Below are 18,810 nucleotides of genomic sequence, written 5' to 3'. Positions count from 1 at the left end.
TGGCTTGCTGTATCCTACCAAAATGTCAAGTTCTACTAGCACTGGACCACCACATGGCTGGAAGCAGACCCCAAAGCTCTACATGGTTGACAAGAACCAGGACATGCAATTTAAAATTCAGTGCTTGAGATGGTGCTAGCTCTACTTGGATATTTGCCCTCCAGAATCCTCACTTCTCTGCCCAGAGTTCCCAAGACAAATTATTTCTATTTTCTATCACATTTTAGAGGTTGAAAAGGATGAGGGAAGGACACACATGATAGGGAGAAGAGGCAAATCAATATTGTAACACAGATAATCAGAACACATATGCTTTTATTGATAAAACATTTCTTATTTATTATCCTTAAGTGGTATTTTAAATAAATGGAAAAATCAAAGCAGAAAGAGATTAGGGAGCTTATCTGCTCAAGTTACTTTCAGAACCAGAATTAGAATACAAATTTCTCAATTTCTGACCCAAGGCCTTTTTACTAAACAGTTCTGAGAGATCATCATACCTTCCTTAAATTCCCACATTTGCAATTTCAGTGATAAAATAACTTTCTTAAAGAGGACTAAAAAAAAAGCCGTTAGGAATGATAGTAGAGATGGACCAGATCCTGGCCCCTCCTCCCTTCTTCCCTTCCTCTCTTTCCCTTCTTCCCTTCCTTTTCCCTTCCCTTCTCTTTCCATGCCTGATAAAGCATGATGAAGCTTCCCTTAGAATAAAGAACACCCGGTTCAAATCCTGTCTCTGAAACATCCTGGCTGTACGATCATCATTCTCTTAGTGCCCAAGTCACTCTCAAGAATATAAAATGCAGAGTAGGTGCTATCTACTTTGGTAGAAGTTGTTCCTTACCTGGAACTCCCTAAAACTATAAAATCACAGTGGGATCTTTTTTAGCAAAAGCAAAATACAAAGTAATTTTAGGGGTGCAGAGGAGGGGACCAGCACCTTGGAAGATTATTCTGGGCCTCTCCTACAAGGCAATATTTGAGTACATATCTCTGTCTAACCTCAAATCCCTGGGATGTCAGGCTTCTAAGTAGGAGGAACCTTAGAAGTGGCCCTTTTTTCCATGAGTGGCTCCTCAGTCTGTGCCCCTTGGGGAGTTCCCGCTCCTCTTTCTTTATTATTTGTCACTGTGCCTGTATCCAAGGTGAGACAGAAGGTACCTGGAAAGAAGCTGAAACCTCTTGGCCTGGCTTGATGGAAAGTCATGATTGTACAGAAAGGAAAAGGATGGGAGAGAAGGAAGGAGCAGAAGTATGATATAATTAGAACTAGAGGAACCACTGGAGGCCAGGGAGGTAGGGTGGCTTAGCAGACCCAGCACTGGTTTTGTTTTGGAGGACTTGGATTTCAACCTTCCTTCTGCCACTTGGACAGGTCACTTCTATGGGTGTGGGTTCCCTCTTCCCTAAAATGAGGGAGTAAGACTACTTGACCTTTAAGGTGCTTTCTAGCTCAAAATCTACCCACCTACGATCAATTCTGATCACCTCACTTTTTGGAGGGAGATTCATTGATACAGGGACCACCCAAAGAAGAAACCCCCTTTACTGTTGCAGATCAACTTGAACACTTGAGTATACATAACAACACAGGTAGTAAAGCAAGGAGCTGGGATTCAAATCCAGGAATTAGGATCAGGGATTTGGAGAAAGCACTGACCATCTAACCAATATTTATATAAAGCTTCAAGGTTTGCAAAGCACTTTGCATATATCTTTGCATTCGATCTCGAAACAAAAATAGTAGCAACAACCCCCTGAGGTAGATACCATTCTTAGCCCAACTTTTTGGATGCAAGATTTGAATCCAGCTCTTGGTGGCTGCAAGGCCAACACTCTAGCTACTGCACCATACTGCTTCCTTGTAATCCAGCTACTTACTCAGTTTTTACAGACGAGGAAACCGAGATCGTCACTATCTAGAGCACTTTTTACTATATCAGAAATGGGAAGAGGGTTGGTATAAGAGCCGAGTACACAGTTGGTTTCGTTCTTATTCCTCGAATCCTAGCAAAGCGCCTCAAACTGAACTGCAAGCTCCTGATGGGCTAGCGAAGATCGAGTCCTGCCCAGTGGTTGATGCCCAAAGGCTCGATTTGGGTTTGTAGGACAGAGCTGAAGTGGGAGGAGGAGGAGGAGGAGGAAAATGGGGGCGTCTCCGGGAGGGTTGAGGCCCGCCACCATTGGTCCTGGGACCTCCTCTGGGCCCCAGGGGCGAGGCCAGGGAGGGGAGATAGCAAGGGGTGGAAGGGGCGGGGTCCGGAGCTGGTCCCTCTTGGGCTCGGGCAGTCGGGGCTAGTCGGGGACACGAACCACTGCAGCTGTTGGGAAGAGAGAGGAAACAGAGGGGAACTAGACAAGACAAGGTGGTTGAGCCCGAAGTCTCCGCAGGGTCCCCGGATCTTCACTCATACCATCTTGCCCCTACACAAACCGCTTGCCCTCACGTCCAAGAGCCGCAGAGGACACAGCAGTGCTCAGCGGAACCCGGTACCGCCGTCCGCGATGAGGGAGATCGTCCATATCCAGGCCGGACAGTGCGGGAATCAAATTGGCACCAAGGTGGGAGAGTACGACTGCACCAGGGGTGGGAGTGGGTTTGGAGCGGGGTGAGGAAGATTGTCTGTGTTGGTGTTGGGCGCGCTTCTTAGAGGTTGCATGCAGGAGTGGGAAGATGAGCTCGGGTGGTGCTGATGGATTGCTGTTTATTGAGTTTGGTCCCAGGAGAGATGAATTAGCTGTGCCGCCCCTCTAAGGTGTCATTAGTCCCCTCTCTTCCCCTCCCGCAGCTCCATGCACCTACCCTCAGTTTCCCTCTCCAGAGCTCCTCCTTTCCCGGCGTCCTATCCCACTACCCTCTCCCCGCTCCTCTGGGCATCCAAAGTTACACAAAACCCTACTCAGCCCGACCGCGTGTAACCCTAAAAAGAAGCCGGAGGCAATGGAAGAGGCCGAGCAAAGGTGGGGAGCAGCAAGAAGCCAAGAGCCCCAAATCCGGCACAGGCCACCCCGACCCACCTCTTACCCCTCACCCACCATCCCCCATCCCGGTTTGGCCCATCCAGTCCCGTCCTTTCCAGTCCACTCCCTCCCAAAGCAGAGAGGGAGCGGCTCAACGCAGAGCTCAGGCGCGCCAGGAATTCAGCAGCTGTTATACCACGTCCCCCGCCCCCCAACTTTTTCCCCACCCACGGATCTCCCCCCCGCCCCTCAACCCTCCCTTCCTGCCTGATCGGGAGTACCTACTACTCGTCCCTCCTTGGGACTTAGAAAAGGAGGGGGAAGGCTGCCCGCATACCCTTGGTGGATAGGGCGTGGGGTGTGAGGGAGGGGGGATGTTTGGGTGGCAGGGATAGGCAGGCCAGGAAGGGGTCCAGTCCATCTAAGTGCTTACTTTCTCTCCTCTTCCCCCCGCCCCCGCCTCCTCCTTTGTTCTTTTCTGCTCTTCCTCGTCCCTCAAGTTTTGGGAAGTGATCAGCGATGAGCACGGGATTGACCCAGCGGGAGGCTACGTGGGTGACTCGGCGCTGCAGCTGGAGAGAATCAACGTCTACTACAATGAGTCATCCAGTGAGTTGTGCCTGTGTGCGGTGCGCCAGGAAAGGGGGTCAGGGACTGTCTCCTCCCATCCGCTAACCATCCACCCCGCGAGGCCGGACCTGCTGGGGAGACCAGCGCTCTCCCCCAGGGCACGGTTACTTGGCGGTCAGCCTAGCTAGTCTGTCTGGGCAGGGTCTATCAGCTCCCTCCCTCTAGAAGGCTCCTTTCTGCATAGCCCTACAGAGGAGAAGGAAGAGGGCCCGGAAGACGGTTATGTTTTTGGGAAAGTTACAATAGGAGCTGCTGCTCCACCCCTTCAGAGGCGGGAAATCCTCAGTTAATTTAAATGAATTCCAACCAGAAGTGTTCGGCTGTCTGGGATGCCAGTTTTTTCTTTCCTTCCTTTCCCAAGCCACCCCTCTCTTATTACGCCTGCCCCGTCTGCCGCACCCCTCCTCAATAAAAACAAAAAACAAAAAACACCTTTGACACTTTTAGAAGGAAAAGTATGACCAACTCTTGATTAAAAAGGAGTTTGAGTTCTGTAACTTTTGGTCATTTGGGTTTCTGGCTTCTCTTTTTCCTCTTGCTGCCTGCCCTTTGGGTTTTTATTTCTTCTTTTTTGCTTGTGCCTCCAAGGGCAAGGCCAGTTAAATTCGAATCTTTCAATTTTGCTAGTGAAACCACGATGATGTCTTTGTGGGGAAGGAAGTTAATCCTAGGCGATAAAGGTTAAATGTTTAGATTACTGGTGGATTTCAGTTCTCTAAGAACTGGTTATGACTGGTTTTCTAGAGACGTAGGTCATGTTGAACTCTGTTAGAATAGTTTCTGTCCACATTTTACCTCAGAAGCAGCTATCCTTTCATTGGGTAGCTGGAAACAATTTCTTTCTTGTCCAACTGGAATGAAAAGGGTCCATACAAATGAAAGTAATCAGCAGGACAGCAGAGGGCTACATGACTTTCATTGGGATTTTAAAGAGCCTATTTTGGGAACCAATATTGGTAAGACTAAACTTTTTCGAGGAGAGAAATTGGCCAAAGAACCAAAAGAGCACCAAATCAGCTGCTACCACAGAAACAGTTTATTTTCCATGGAACTAAAAATGGAAAGCTTCCCTTTGGAAAAAGGAAGTCATAGCAGGCTCATAGCAGCCTCTCCAAATGAGACCCAGCTCCCACAGTACATCCCAGGCAGTTGTCAAGCTTAATGGAATTAACCAGAGAGAAGTTAGCTCCTGCCTTGAAGAAAGCCTTAGAAAATAACGTGGTGGGATGGGTTTGTTTTCTTTTTTTAATAGCCCAGAAGTATGTTCCCAGGGCCATCCTAGTGGACTTGGAACCAGGAACAATGGACAGTGTGAGATCTGGGCCTTTTGGTCAGCTCTTCAGGCCTGACAATTTCATCTTCGGTAGGTATCTTCCTGTCCAGTTTTCTGTGTCACTGGGTGACCATCATCAATGTCACATTAGGCTTTTGTGTATTTCCTTCTCCATCTGCAAAATGGGGGTTAGGAGATTGGAAGGATGATCTGCCTCATGTTCAAACTCATGAGGAGTGGGAAAAATGAGGTACTAGATATATATGAACTTTGAATTCTACAAGAACAGAAAACACTCTTATATGAAAAACTTGTAGTATTATTAATGCTACCACTACTATTAATAGCTTTGTAAATGTACCTGATGGAAAAGCAACGTTTCTCATTCATTCATTCCTTTATTCATTCATAAATTCCTTAGACAAATGCTATATACATAGTTGCCCCAATAAATCCACAAGCATTTAATCGACTCCTACCATAATTCAGTCCCTAAGCTAGCATAGCACAGTATAGCACTGAGGATGCAGACAGTTTTAAGACATGGGCCTTTTCTGCAAGAATTGTAGTCCTGTAGGAGAGATGAAACACATACACATGAAAAGATAAATAACAATTGTAAGAAAGTATAAGATCAGATCCTAACAGAAAGAGATGCTATGGAAGCAATGATACTTTTAGACTGCTCTGTTCAAAGAAAGTGTCACAGAGGAATGGAGTTTGAGTTAGTCCTTGAAGAACGAGGAGGAACTTAGAGATGGGGAGGGAGGTCATTCCAGGCAGCAATAAAAGTTCAGAGAGGAAAAAATGTTGTATCTCCTTTAGCTTCTCCCCGAGGTAATTTAGTGCCTCGGGGACCTTAGAGAAAAAAGAGATAGCAACATGCAACTGGGAGCATCTCTCCTCTGCCCATTATTTGAATCAGTGTGCTCCATGGATTTTAGTGGCCTTCCAAGGTTGTTCCAGAAACTGACTCAAAATACAAACCATGTGGATTTTTTTTACAAATATATATTATCTACTGCAGAAGAGAATTTACATTAAAGATTGTAAAAGTTAAGATGATAAATGTGTACCCACAATTAGATGCAAATATTCTCAGAAGTTCCTCTAATTGAATTGGTGTTGAGGAAATGGAGTGAGTGTGGAGTATGTAAGTGATAGGAGTGTTAGGGGAGGGGGCAGGGCGAGATCTAAAATAAGCCACAGTGAATATTACTCTTCTACCCAAATCCTAGGTATACATACTAAATAAATTAGACAGTGCCTAAAGGACAAGTTTGATATGCCTCCCCCATTCCATTTCCATCCCCAAGGGTGTAAGGCCAGATAGTAAAGTACTGCTACCTGTTTGTACAGAATTATCTTTGCAAAAACTAGAACACAGACCAAATTTCAGGGCTTGTCTGGCTTTCCTCTATAGATGGTAAAGGCTATGATGATGTTAGAAGGAGAAAGCAGGTATCCCAGCCTACAGAATCAGACTTGGCACTAGAAGAAACCTCAGGGTCATCTTTTCTGACCTCCATCATTTTGTAAATGACGAAACAGAGAAAACTGAAGTGATCTGCTGAAGACCACACAATTAGTATAGAAAGCAGGATCTGAACCAAGGTCTTCCGCCTCCAATGCCAATGTTCTTTCCACTACCCCCAGAGATACTGGCTCAGGGTTGGAACAGGATCTTTATGAAATCTGGACAACAAGTAACTGTGATGGGTCTAAGAAAGCCATATGCCCAGCTCCAGGTACACTGCAATGACTCCTGGGAAGACACAGTTGGCCAAAAGCGGGAGTAATTTGGGTGGGGCTCCTGTCTAAGTTTGGTTTCTGGTACTATGGTTATTTAGGAAAGCAGCCAAAACTCCCAAAGCTCTTCTCTTTGTAAGAGGGAGAGATTAAAGAGCGGAACCTTCACCAAATCTTGCCTCTAAGCTTGTAGGTCTAGCTTTGGGGCCCTCCCACTCTCTTTATGACACCACAGGGATCACAAAGATGTCCATCCTTCATTTTCTCACCCCACTGAGGAAATATTGATGCCTAGGATTGGCCAGTGTCCTCACGGGAAATATGCAGAAGAAATGGCCCGAGTTCAAGGGGAATTCTCTCTTGGGGACAGCTAGTGAGGTCTGCATTTTATTTTCCTTTAAACAATAGCAAACCCCACCATTTTAGGTTGTGAATAAAAAATATCTACTGTGTCCAACTCTAATTTCAAATCTGAACACCCAGGGATAGGAGCGTTAGAAGAATCTTCTAATCTGCTACGTAGGCACTACTTTTGTGACTAGGACCAAATGACTTCATCTAGCTGTGCCTCACTTTCCTCCACAGTAAAACTGGAGAAAAAAAGTGGATGATTTCTAAGGTCCCTTCCTACTGTGGCATTCCAAACCTGAAGCTCATTCAATAGATGAATATCAGCTTGACATTGTTAACAACAGCCTTCTTGCTGGGAAAATGAAACCAAACTAGATCTCCCTCTCTGGGAGGGAGACTATATGTACACATCTTCTTGGTTTCCCCCTATATCATATAAACTTCTGCCTTTCAATTCCCTAAAATGTGGGAGAATAATAATAGCTGACATTTTATGTAACATTTTAAGGTATGCAAAGCATCTTATTATATGCTTTATCTCACGTGAGCTAAGGACTTAAAGGTACTATTATCTTCATTATGCAGATAAAGAAACTGAGTCTCAAACAGGTTGTTAGAAGAAATGGGTTCCTGTCCTGGCTTTTGCCACTTAATGTTTGTGTGTCTTTGGGCAGATCTCTTCTTTACCTTTTTGGGCCTGTTCCTTCATCTGTAAAATGAGGGGAATGGACTAGATGGTCTTTGAGGTCCCTTTGGCTCTAAATCTATGATCCTATGAGGTGGTCAATGGTCTCCTCCCTAGTAAGCATCAGAGGCAGGGTTCAAACCCAGTGTCCAAGTCCAGTGTTCTCCCCACTAAACCATGCTGCCTTTCTGAGAATGACTACTTTATATTTATTTAGCTCTTTTGCAGTTTTTGAAGCATTTTTTGCATGGGAAATCTCCTTTATTTCTCATAATAACCTATTTAGTAAGCAAAACATGCTTACTTTTTCTCATTTTCAAGATGAGGAGACAGGGAATGTTTTGTGCCTTGTTGTATCCCTAGTATTCAGCAGAGTGCCTGGCATATAGAAGGCACTTATTAATAAATATTGATTGAGTGAAGCAGAGCAAAGTGAAATAATTTGCCCCAAGTCATATAACGAACAAGTGGTCCAGCTGGCACACTCACCCAGGTCATAAGATCATACATTTAGAGCTAGAAGTTCTCTTAAAGGACATGCAATCTAACTTCTTCACTTTACAGTCATGTAAATGGAGGCCTAACGGATTAAATGATTAGCCTAGGGTCAAAGGAAATAGTAATAAGAATAGCTGGCATTTAGATGGCACCTCACCCGGGGAGGTAGATGCTGTCATTTTACAGATGAGGAAACTGAGGCTGAGGGAAGTTTAGTTACGTTCCCAAGGTCACATAGCTAAGGAAATATCTAGTAAGTAGAAGAACTGGGATTTGAATCCAGCTCCCTTGACTCCAAAGCCTGTCCTCTTTCTATGGCAGCAATATAGGACTTCCTATAGGACTATAGACTTCTAAAGTCCTACAGGATTCATTAATAGGCAGAGAGTACAGGGCTCTTACCACTCCATCATACTGTCTCCAGTGTAGGGGCCAGGATGAAAAGAAATGAGCAATATACGTGTGCTTGAATTGGAATTGGGAGGGTCAGGTATTCCCAGTGGAAGCCAGTGACTTAAAGGCTATTAGAGTAGCTGAAATGCTGATATTAGCTGTCTTTAGACCTGGGGCTTTTAACCTTTTTTGTGTCATGGACCCCTTGGGCTGTCTAGTGACAACTATGGACCCCTTCTCAGATAATGTTTTTTAAATAATTGAAGGAAATGCTAAATTTCAGTTCAAGGCAGATGAAAATAAAGATCTATTTTTTTCCCAACTAAATTCAGACCCCCTGAAATCTATAGGGATCAATGGACCCCTAGATTAAGAACCCCTGATTAAGACTGCAAATGGAAGGGGTACTTCCACTGAGTGGTCACTAACAACAGGTAACTAGCTTGGTGGAAGCCCCTTACTACTGCCCCCCACCCATCTGTGACATCCCCCAACAGAATGGATACAGACTGGTAATACGTTTGATTTTTTTAAGTTGTTAAAGTATGTCTTGTAAAAAGCTACACCTAAATTGGAAAGCATGTATATGCAGCAAGGTTGTATAAAAGAACAGGAATGATTTTTTTTGTAGGGAAAAAATGGATGAAATCCCATTTTTCCTGACTAGCAAGTCAAACCAATTGATTTCTGCTTAGGCTATAGTTATGGAGACATCCTGTGGGAAAATCTCAGTGGGTCAAATGTGTCATATGCATATTATGAAGAAAAAAGCAGCTGAAAGGTAGGATTTACTTTCAGCATTTCTCCCATTTGTAACTTCTTCTCCAGTTTCAGACCTGATAGACAGCAGTGGTGCCTGCAGAGAGGCTTGAACAGGACGTAAGTCAGAGGGTGTGTCCTTTGCTGGGGAAAGACAGCTCAGGGGTATCTGTTGAGGCTTGACTGAAGCGTGGTAAATTACAGTCTCATTTTCTATAGTCAGGAGTCACTGACTGCAATGTCACAACACAGTATTACCAGTGATGTTCATTTCATAACCCCAAATATTTAACTAGGAGCTTCAGTTGCTATGAGACTGTTGCAAAATATTCAGAAGTCTCTAGCTTCCTTCTTTTTCCAAGAACAGAGAGAGAAAGCTTCAGGACCAATCAATGTACTGTAAATATTTAGGAACCACAGCAAGTGGTATAAACTCAGGAAGAGAGAACAGTCATTTGGAGTCTGCTCCCTTCGTTCACTGAAGGAGCAACTTCTGACTTGATTGATTCTTGTTTTATGCTTCTCCGAAGTAACCTGTTTGTTTTCAATCCCACCTTTTTGTTATTTTAATGGAGGAATGCATGCCCACTTTAAAAAAAATAGCTACAGTAATGTTATCTTTTTTGCAAGATGGTATAATCCTTATTCAGTGATAAAAAGGGGAAAGATAACTGCTTTTCTGAGTCTTATAGCTTCAATAGAGCTTGGAGCTGGGATATCACCGGTCCTCTGTTGGGTTTGATTAGCTTTGGTGCCTGCTTGCCATGTGCGGCTGGCCACCTTAGCAAGGGAGGGAGAGGGAGAGGGAGAAGGGGGTAAGAGAGAGAGAAAGATAGAGAGAAAGAGGGACAGAGGGAGGGAAGGAGAAAGGGGGAGAGAGAGGGGAAGGGAGAGAAAGAAGGAGGAGGAGAGAAGGAAGAGGAGGAGGAAGAGGAGAAGGAAGAGGCGGAGAAAGAAGAGGAGAAAGAGGAGGAGGAGGAGGAGGAGGAGGAGGAGAAGAAGAAGAAGAAGAAGAAGAAGAAGAAGAAGAAGAAGAAGAAGAAGAAGAAGAGGAAGAAGAAGAAATGAAAGCTGTTTTTTATGTTGTTCCACAGCTGTGCAGGAAGCACAGTGATTTCTGCATCCTCAGGAGGTAACGGTCACATCCTAGACTGTGCCTATAGTCAGGGGAAAACGGAACAAGGAAATGGCTCACTGGAAACAATTGAAATGGTCAGCAACTGCAGCATGCCCTGGCTCCCCAAGCAGAAGAGTGGAAAGCTGTCCCTGCTTTGGCCTGATCTGCCCCTTTCTTGATAAATATCAGATTCTGCTGTGCAAATGGCCATTGTGTCTGTTAGACCAAAGGAAATCTGGGCCAAGAACAATTTACTTCTGAGTTGGATGAGAGGCTGAGTATCCCTGGAGCTCCTACCAACAGGTGCAGATACCAAGTGTGGCACATACCAGAGAGAAAGCTGTTGCAACCCTAGAAACAAATCTTCGGTAATTTAAATGCTTTTTGGTATATTTACCAGGACCAGAGAAGGGGCTCAGTAGTTGAGGTATGTTTGTTTTTCCCCCCACCTGTTTCTCTACTTTTCAGAAATAATAAAAGATTTAAGCTGTCAATCAGCAAGTAATTAATAGGCACCCATGATGTGACCAGCACTGGACTAGATGCTGTGAGAGAATCTGGCTGTCTCTGACATCAAGAAGCTGACAGTCTAATGGGAGGAGAAAGAATCACAGAGGAGGACTGTGGGGTAGTGCAGAGGTGTCAAACACATGGGCAGGCCCAAATCAGAGTAAAATGTGATTAGGGAATATTCAACAAAATAAATAAAAATACAACAGGTGACCTGCAGGGATCATCATATATGTTTTGTTGTTGGGTAGTTTTCAGTTTTGTCTGACTCCGCTTGACCCTTTTGGGGGGGGGGATTTTCTTGGTAAAGATACTAGAGTGGTTTGCTGTTTCCTTCTCCAGTTCATTTTATAGATGAGGAAACTGAGGCAAACAGGGTTAAGTGAGTTGCCCAGAATCACATAGCTAGTAAATGTCTGAGGCTAGATTTGAACTCGTCTTCCCTATTCCAGGCCCAGTGCCCTATCCATGCACCATCTACCTGCCCCATATAAATGAATGTTGTTGTTCAGTCTTTTTCAGTTGCATCCAACTCTTCGTGACCCCTTTTGGGGTTTTCTTGGCAAAGATACTGGGGTGGTTTGCCTTTTCCTTCTTCAGCTAGTTTTACAGATGAGGAAACTGAGGCGAACAGAGTTAAGTGACTTGCCCAGGGTCTCACAGCTAGTGAGTGTCTGAAACCAGATTTGAACTCAGGAAGATGAGTTTTGCCGACTCCAGGCCCAGCATTCTAAACGCTGAGTCACCTAGCAGCCCCTATGTGTGGCTTAGTGGCCTCCATTTCTATTTGAATTTGATACAACCAATGTAACATATAGCACAGGGGACCTAGAGTAAAGAAGGCCTGAGGTCAAATCCTACTTAAGTCACTAGCCTAGACCTCAATTTCCTCCTCAGTAAAATGAAAAGGTTATGCTCAATGGCCTCTAAAGACCATTCTGGTGTGTGTGTGTGTGTGTGTGTGTGTATGTGCATATGTACATGTATGTATGTGTGTATGCATGTGTTTTTGTATACACGTATATGTATATGTACATATATACATATGTGTATGTATGTATAGTTCATGATTTATTTTATTTTGTACCCACACATCACACACAAACATTTCGATATAAAAAAACAGGAAAGAGAATTGTATTAAGAAATTGGACTTGATTAATATACAGTAGGGGATGTTAAACTGGGGTCAATGGGCTGGATACCACCTGTCTTTGTACTGCCAATGAGCCAAGAATGGTTTTCACATGTAAATGTATTTACATATAAAAATGATCATTTACATGTAAAACCAGTCTTAGCTCATGGAGCCATACAAAAACAAGAAGTGGGCCAAATGCGTCCTAGTGTAGCTGGATTTTTTTTTAAAGACTATATATTACATTTAGCAAGGTAGTAACAAAACTGCTCTTTTTTTGCACCCTTTTACTGTTGTTTTTTTTCCTTTGTGCATTTAAGATGTCTTATTCCTTTTATTTTTTTCATGTTTTTCGCCATCATTGATTTGATTTTTGGTTTTTTAATCTCCTCAGTTGTAATTTATGAATTGTTACAAACTGGCGAAACCCAGACAAAGTAGCTTATCCTTTCAGGTAGCTGATTTCAAACCAGTAAAAATAAATGAAAATTGAGTCAGTGGAAGCCTGTGGCTAGGTAACATCAGGTAAGCCCACCTTCAGTATGACAGGCAGTCCACATACAAAAATCACATTTCAGGGCAGCGTCTGTGGCAGAGATCTAGAGAGCTTGAGAATTCCTCTTTACTTTTTAAAAAAATAAGGCCTGCCTCTTCCCATCCCTACTTCCCCAGCTTTGTGGTTTGGCTTCATATTTTTTCTATTCACCTGTAGGAAGATCTGTAGCCAAAAGTCAAAATTAGGGAATCTGTACCTTCCTTTGCTACTGACTCACAGTTGGCTTTGGAATTTGTTGTAGAATTTTGCAGCCTGTGATTTGTAGGTAGATGATATTTTGCTCTATTCAGTATCTGTAAAATATTTGAAAGCTGCCAATGAAAGATGCCCTGGGAATAAGTGAAGCTTCTTTTTCTATGGGTGGTTTGAGAGTTCAGCATAAGTTAACAGTAGAATGAGGCAGCCAGTTGGTGCAGTGGATAGGACATTGTGCCTAGAGTCAGGAATACCTGAATTCAAATTTGACCTCAGACACTTACTAGCTGTGTGACTCTGGGCAGGTCATTTAACTTCTGTTTGCCTCAGTTTCCTCATTTGTAAAATGGGGATAATAATAGCACCTCCTTCCCAAGGTTGTTGTGAAGATCAAATGAGATATTTGTAAAGCACTTGGCTCAGTGCTTGGCACATAGTAAGCACCATCTAAATGTTAGGTATTTTTATTATTGTTACTTAAAAAGCTAATGTGATCTCAGATATAGCATCCAGAATGAGAGAAGGCTACAGTTATTGTTGTCTTTCGTTATGTGTTAGTAATCAGTATTTATACTATCGATGGATTCTTCCTTTACATGGTATCAGTTCATATGCATCATTCATGTATTTCTTTGAATCCTTCACATTTGTTGCTTATAGTGTAAATATTTTCTATTACATTCATATACCATAATTTAGCCCAGTCATTTCTCAACCAATGGAAACTTGAGTTTGTTTCTAGTTTTTTGCTAATGTAAAAAGTGTTGTTAGGGAAACATTCGCACACAAAGCATCAGGGAATAGTGAAGAGAAAGGCATCCTTGAGGCCAAGAAGACAAGGATTTGAATCCTAAATGACTGCGTGACCCCGGGCAAGTCGCTTAACTTCTCAAATTCAAAAAGAAACCCCACATGTTGACTTAGAAAACCACAAATTAACATTGTTTAGTGTTATTTTTATTTATTTAAAAAAATATTTTCCAATTACATTTTAATCTGGTTAGGGCCAGGGGCAAATTTGACACCTCTGCTCCAGGCAACTAAGACCACAAGTTGCAGAGAAGGTGTTGACCTACACTGGTAGAGGGTGTTTACTACATCAAGGAAATCGTGGCTCCAGCATATATCCATATATATGCACATATATATATATGTGTATATATATATATATATATATATATATATATATATATATTTACTGCCAATATGTCCTTAAGGGCACTGGGCCTAATCAACAAGCATTTATTAAAAGCTTAACATATGCACTAGGAATTCAAAGAACCCTGCCCTCGAGGTTACATTCTAATGGGGGATACACATGCAAAAAATTATACATATAAGACATAAAGTATAAATGGAAGGAAACCTCAAAGGGAAGGCACTAGCAATGGGAAGTCAGAGCTCGCAGGGAGGGAAGGCCTCTTGCAATAGCCTTGTTATAGTCCAGGTGTGAGGTGATAAGGACCTGCACCAGGGTGGTAACTGTATGAATAGAGAGAAGGGAACACACTTGAGAGATGTGAAGGCAGAAATGCCAAGACTTGGCAACAGATTACCTGTGTGCAGTGAGTACAAATGAGGAGCTGAGGATGACACCAAAGTATGTAAGCTTGGGTGGCATGAGGGTGGTACTCTCAACAGTAATAGGGAAGTTCAAAAGACGGGAGGTTTTGGGGAAAAGAAAACGGATTGTTTTAGACATGTTAGGTTTGAGATGTCTATGGGACATCCAGTTTGAGATGTTCAAAAGGCGGTTATTGGTGACATGAGACTGGAGCTCAGGAGAGAGATTGGGGCTGGATATATACTTTTGGAAATTATCTGCATAGAGATGATGATTGAACCTGTGAGCACTAATGAGATAACCAAGTGAGATTTTAGGAGAAAAAGGCCCCGAACGGAGCCTTGGGGAGCACTCATGGTTAGCAAAGGAGACTGAAGAGCGGTCTGACAAACAAGAGAAGAACCGGAACAATTCATGAAAAACTAGAGAAGAGAGTATCAAGAAGAGGGTGATCGACAACGTCAGAGGCTGCAGAGAGGTCAAGGATGAGGACTGAAAAAAGCCATGAGAACTGGCAATTAAAAGATCATTATTAACTTTGGAGAGAGCAGTTTCAGTGGAATGATGAAGTCAGAAGACAGACTGCAAAAGCAGAAGCAAAGAGCAGAGAGTGGAGGCACCAAGTAGAGATGGCTTTCTCAAAGAGTTTAGCCATAAAAGAGAAGATAACCAGTAGGGATGGTCAGAAAAATTAAGGTGTTTTTTTTTTTAAGGATAGGAGATATATGGACATGCTTGTAGGAATCAGGGAAGCAATGAGTCAATGGGTAGTTGATGGAAGATTAGCTAGAAAGTGGGGATGGTAGTGGGAGCAATACATTGGAGAAGAGAGGGGATTAAGGATAAATGCATATAGGTTTGCCTTTGCAAAGACCACTTTTTCATGAGATAGTAGGGGAAGGTATCCATGTAATATAAGATGAGGGGAAAAGAGGAGGCTCTTGGTGAATGACAATTTTTTCAATGAGGAGAAGCCTTCAGCTGAAAGGGTTGGGGGAAGGGGTACCATGGTAGGCTCAAGGATGAATGAAAAGTTTTGGAATACCTGCTACAGTGAGTGGGATAGTGAATCAGCTAAAGAAGTATTAAAGATTGCCTTGATGCAGTAAAGAAAGGCCCAGTTGAGATTATTTATAACATAAATTTATAGTGCTTAGGAGCGTCCAGCACACAGCAGGTGCTTAATAATGCTTACTGACTTGATGCCTTGTAATGGACCCAATTGGTAGCATGCAAATAGAAGCAAAGACCACAGTGGGAATGATCCAGTGGTGGGGTTTGGCAGAGCAGGAGAGAAAATAGGATAAGAAGGTAAGGGACTCGAGTGTAAAGAGTTGTGTAACCATCTTCCCTAAAAACAAAGAGATTTGGAAATTTGACCTGGCAACTGCTTCTGTGAATGCCCCAGCTACAGCTACTCAAGACCCAAGAGAAAAAGAGTTCTGGCCATCAAAGTCCTTGGCCCTGTCCAATGGTTCAACATTAGAAAGTGATGTTATATAGGTAGAGATGACTTCAAAGAAAATGTATTTGCTTTGCTGCTAAGGATCACAGGAACTTTCCACCTAACTTGTAGCTGAAATTTCCTGTTTTACTGCTAGTGTGTCAGAGCCTAGACTTCAGTCTTCTGACTCCAAAAGGAGTCCTTTTTCCACCAAACCACACTGCCCTTCAGCAAATGTGCATTCCTCCCCTCCCCTTAACATATGGCTGCACCTTAAAACATTGTTTCTGATGTGGTTTTGCTTCTTCTACCCGGATTCCAGATCAAACTATTATTCCAAGTAGCAGTCTATCAAGAATTAGTAACAGGATAGAAAAATCAAAGGATTTTGATCTCTGTAGAAAAGACAAAGAGAGGTTAGATTTTCAGTGGAGTATGTTCTATTCAAGTAAGCTGTCAGAACTTCAGGCTAAAGATAACTCAATTTTATGCTAACATTCTACCTACATATTAATCTTTTATTAGAAAATTTGAAGTAATTCTGAAAAATTATGATCAGTGCAAGGATCAAACTTCATTCCAGAGGAGAAAGAATGCTGCCCACCCACTTACCAACAAAGGTGGACTAAATATGCAGAATGAGACCCATGTTTTTGAACATGGCCAATATGGGAAATTGTTTTGCATGACTGTGTGTGTTTCTCTCTTCTTTTTTTTTTCCAATGGGGAAGAGGTAAGAGAGAAAATAAATGCTTGTTAATTTGAAATATATGTAATTAAAAAATAAAAGTTGGTAAGTTAAAAAAATTAATTCAAATGTATGGTTTAAAAAAAGATTTGCTTTATTCTTAAATGAAAATTTATTATATCTTTGGACCAGCTCTCTACTGAGGTCCTACTTATGATGCCTCATCTCAGCGGGGAAATGACGAGTTCTCACAGGTTGAGCCAGTGAAACACAATCTGAAGCCAGTTTTTAAAAAGCTGGAATACTTAAGAGCATAGGCCCAATTATGGCCTATATGGCTGATGTTCAGAGAAGCTAATCATAGAGGTTGAGTGCAGGGAAATAAATTTTTGGTGACAGAAACTATCATTTACCAAAGCTAGAATGGTTGCAGTCTGACAGAATCATGGTTCTTTGAAGTATTAGGACCAAATTTTTTTCTAGTGAAATACTTCTTCAAGTTCAAAACCAAAGTCAAAAGGAAAACAAGACTTGACATACAGAAATTAGCTTCACAGGAAACTTTTGAGGAATAAATGTCTTCTATCAAGTGAGATTCATCTGTTTGAAAAAGTGGATTCCCATCATCAGTCAAAAACCAAACTTAAGATTTTTTTCCCAGCTCTTTGAATGCTTCAGAGGAAATTCAATAACTATAAATTAATTTCATTTGTTAAACTTGTCTCCAGACCAGACTGGAAGCTCTTTGAGGGCAAGGAGCACGGCATAGGATTTTGATAATTGTCAATGACTAGCAGAGTACCACATACCTGGTATATAACTTGAGTATTAAATATGCACAAGAGTTAAATTTTTCTTTTAAGTTTTGCAACTCAGGCTATAGGGACAGAAGAGTCCTGTGACTTTTTTTTTTTTTGTATTCATGCTTTTAGATGAAGATTAGGCCTCCCTTTTCAAATCACATGCATTTTTCTTCTATTTTTTATCATAGGACAAACCGGTGCAGGAAACAACTGGGCAAAGGGACACTACACCGAAGGAGCAGAGCTAGTAGATTCAGTGCTTGATGTTGTAAGGAAAGAATGTGAACACTGTGACTGTCTGCAAGGATTTCAGCTCACTCACTCCCTGGGAGGAGGAACAGGGTCTGGTATGGGAACACTGCTCATCAGCAAAATCCGAGAGGAGTATCCGGATAGAATCATGAATACCTTTAGTGTCATGCCTTCTCCCAAAGTGTCTGATACTGTGGTGGAGCCTTATAATGCTACCCTGTCAGTCCACCAGCTGGTTGAAAACACAGATGAAACGTACTGCATTGACAATGAGGCTTTGTACGATATCTGCTTCCGTACCTTGAAGCTTACCACCCCAACCTATGGAGACCTTAACCACCTGGTGTCTGCAACCATGAGTGGAGTAACCACCTCACTGCGCTTCCCAGGGCAGCTCAATGCTGATCTCCGCAAACTGGCAGTCAACATGGTCCCTTTTCCACGCCTTCATTTCTTCATGCCAGGCTTTGCTCCTTTAACAGCCAGAGGCAGTCAGCAGTACCGAGCCCTGACAGTGCCAGAACTCACTCAGCAAATGTTTGATGCTAAGAACATGATGGCTGCTTGTGACCCAAGACACGGACGGTATCTCACTGTGGCCACTGTCTTCCGAGGCCCAATGTCCATGAAGGAAGTGGATGAGCAGATGCTGGCCATCCAGAACAAGAATAGCAGCTATTTTGTAGAGTGGATCCCTAATAATGTCAAGGTAGCTGTATGCGACATCCCTCCTCGTGGCCTTAAGATGGCCTCCACATTTATCGGCAATAGCACTGCAATTCAGGAGCTCTTCAAACGCATCTCTGAGCAGTTCTCCGCCATGTTCCGCCGGAAGGCCTTCCTTCACTGGTTTACAGGAGAGGGAATGGATGAAATGGAGTTTACAGAAGCAGAAAGTAATATGAATGATCTAGTCTCAGAATACCAGCAGTATCAAGAAGCTACAGCCAATGATGGAGAGGAAACTTTTGAAGATGATGAGGAAGAGATAAATGAATGAAGAAAATTTCCCCCATCACATTAAAATATAAATGAAAGCTTAATAAAATTCCTTTAAATGTATAAACTGTCTTCAATTTAAAGTCTTTTGAACATGGCAGATAATTGACATGGAAGGTAGTTGGAAAAATTAAGAATTTTTCTTCTCATCCCTTTGTGGAAAAAAAATAGGCTGTGCAGTATTATATCATACTGAATATGCAATATAAACCTTAAGAAAATCTATTCATAATAAAAGAATGTTA

At 42.6% G+C, this 18,810-nt stretch overlaps 1 protein-coding gene across 1 annotated transcript; it reads left to right on the top strand.

Moving 5' to 3' along the window:
- Positions 1-2,229: 2,229 nt before the first annotated feature.
- TUBB6 (tubulin beta 6 class V) lies at positions 2,230-18,628 on the top strand. The gene is made up of 4 exons (XM_036759096.1): positions 2,230-2,562; positions 3,462-3,570; positions 4,844-4,954; positions 17,503-18,628. Exons 1-4 carry the CDS (start codon positions 2,506-2,508, stop codon positions 18,564-18,566), a joined length of 1,341 nt encoding a protein of 446 aa, XP_036614991.1. The 5' UTR covers positions 2,230-2,505; the 3' UTR covers positions 18,567-18,628.
- Positions 18,629-18,810: the final 182 nt, after the last annotated feature.

This window comes from Trichosurus vulpecula, chromosome 1 (assembly GCF_011100635.1).
Source record: "Trichosurus vulpecula isolate mTriVul1 chromosome 1, mTriVul1.pri, whole genome shotgun sequence".
Lineage (NCBI taxonomy): Eukaryota > Metazoa > Chordata > Mammalia > Diprotodontia > Phalangeridae > Trichosurus > Trichosurus vulpecula.
Note: the sequence above shows the minus strand (reverse complement) of the source record. Positions and strands in the feature narration are given on the sequence as shown.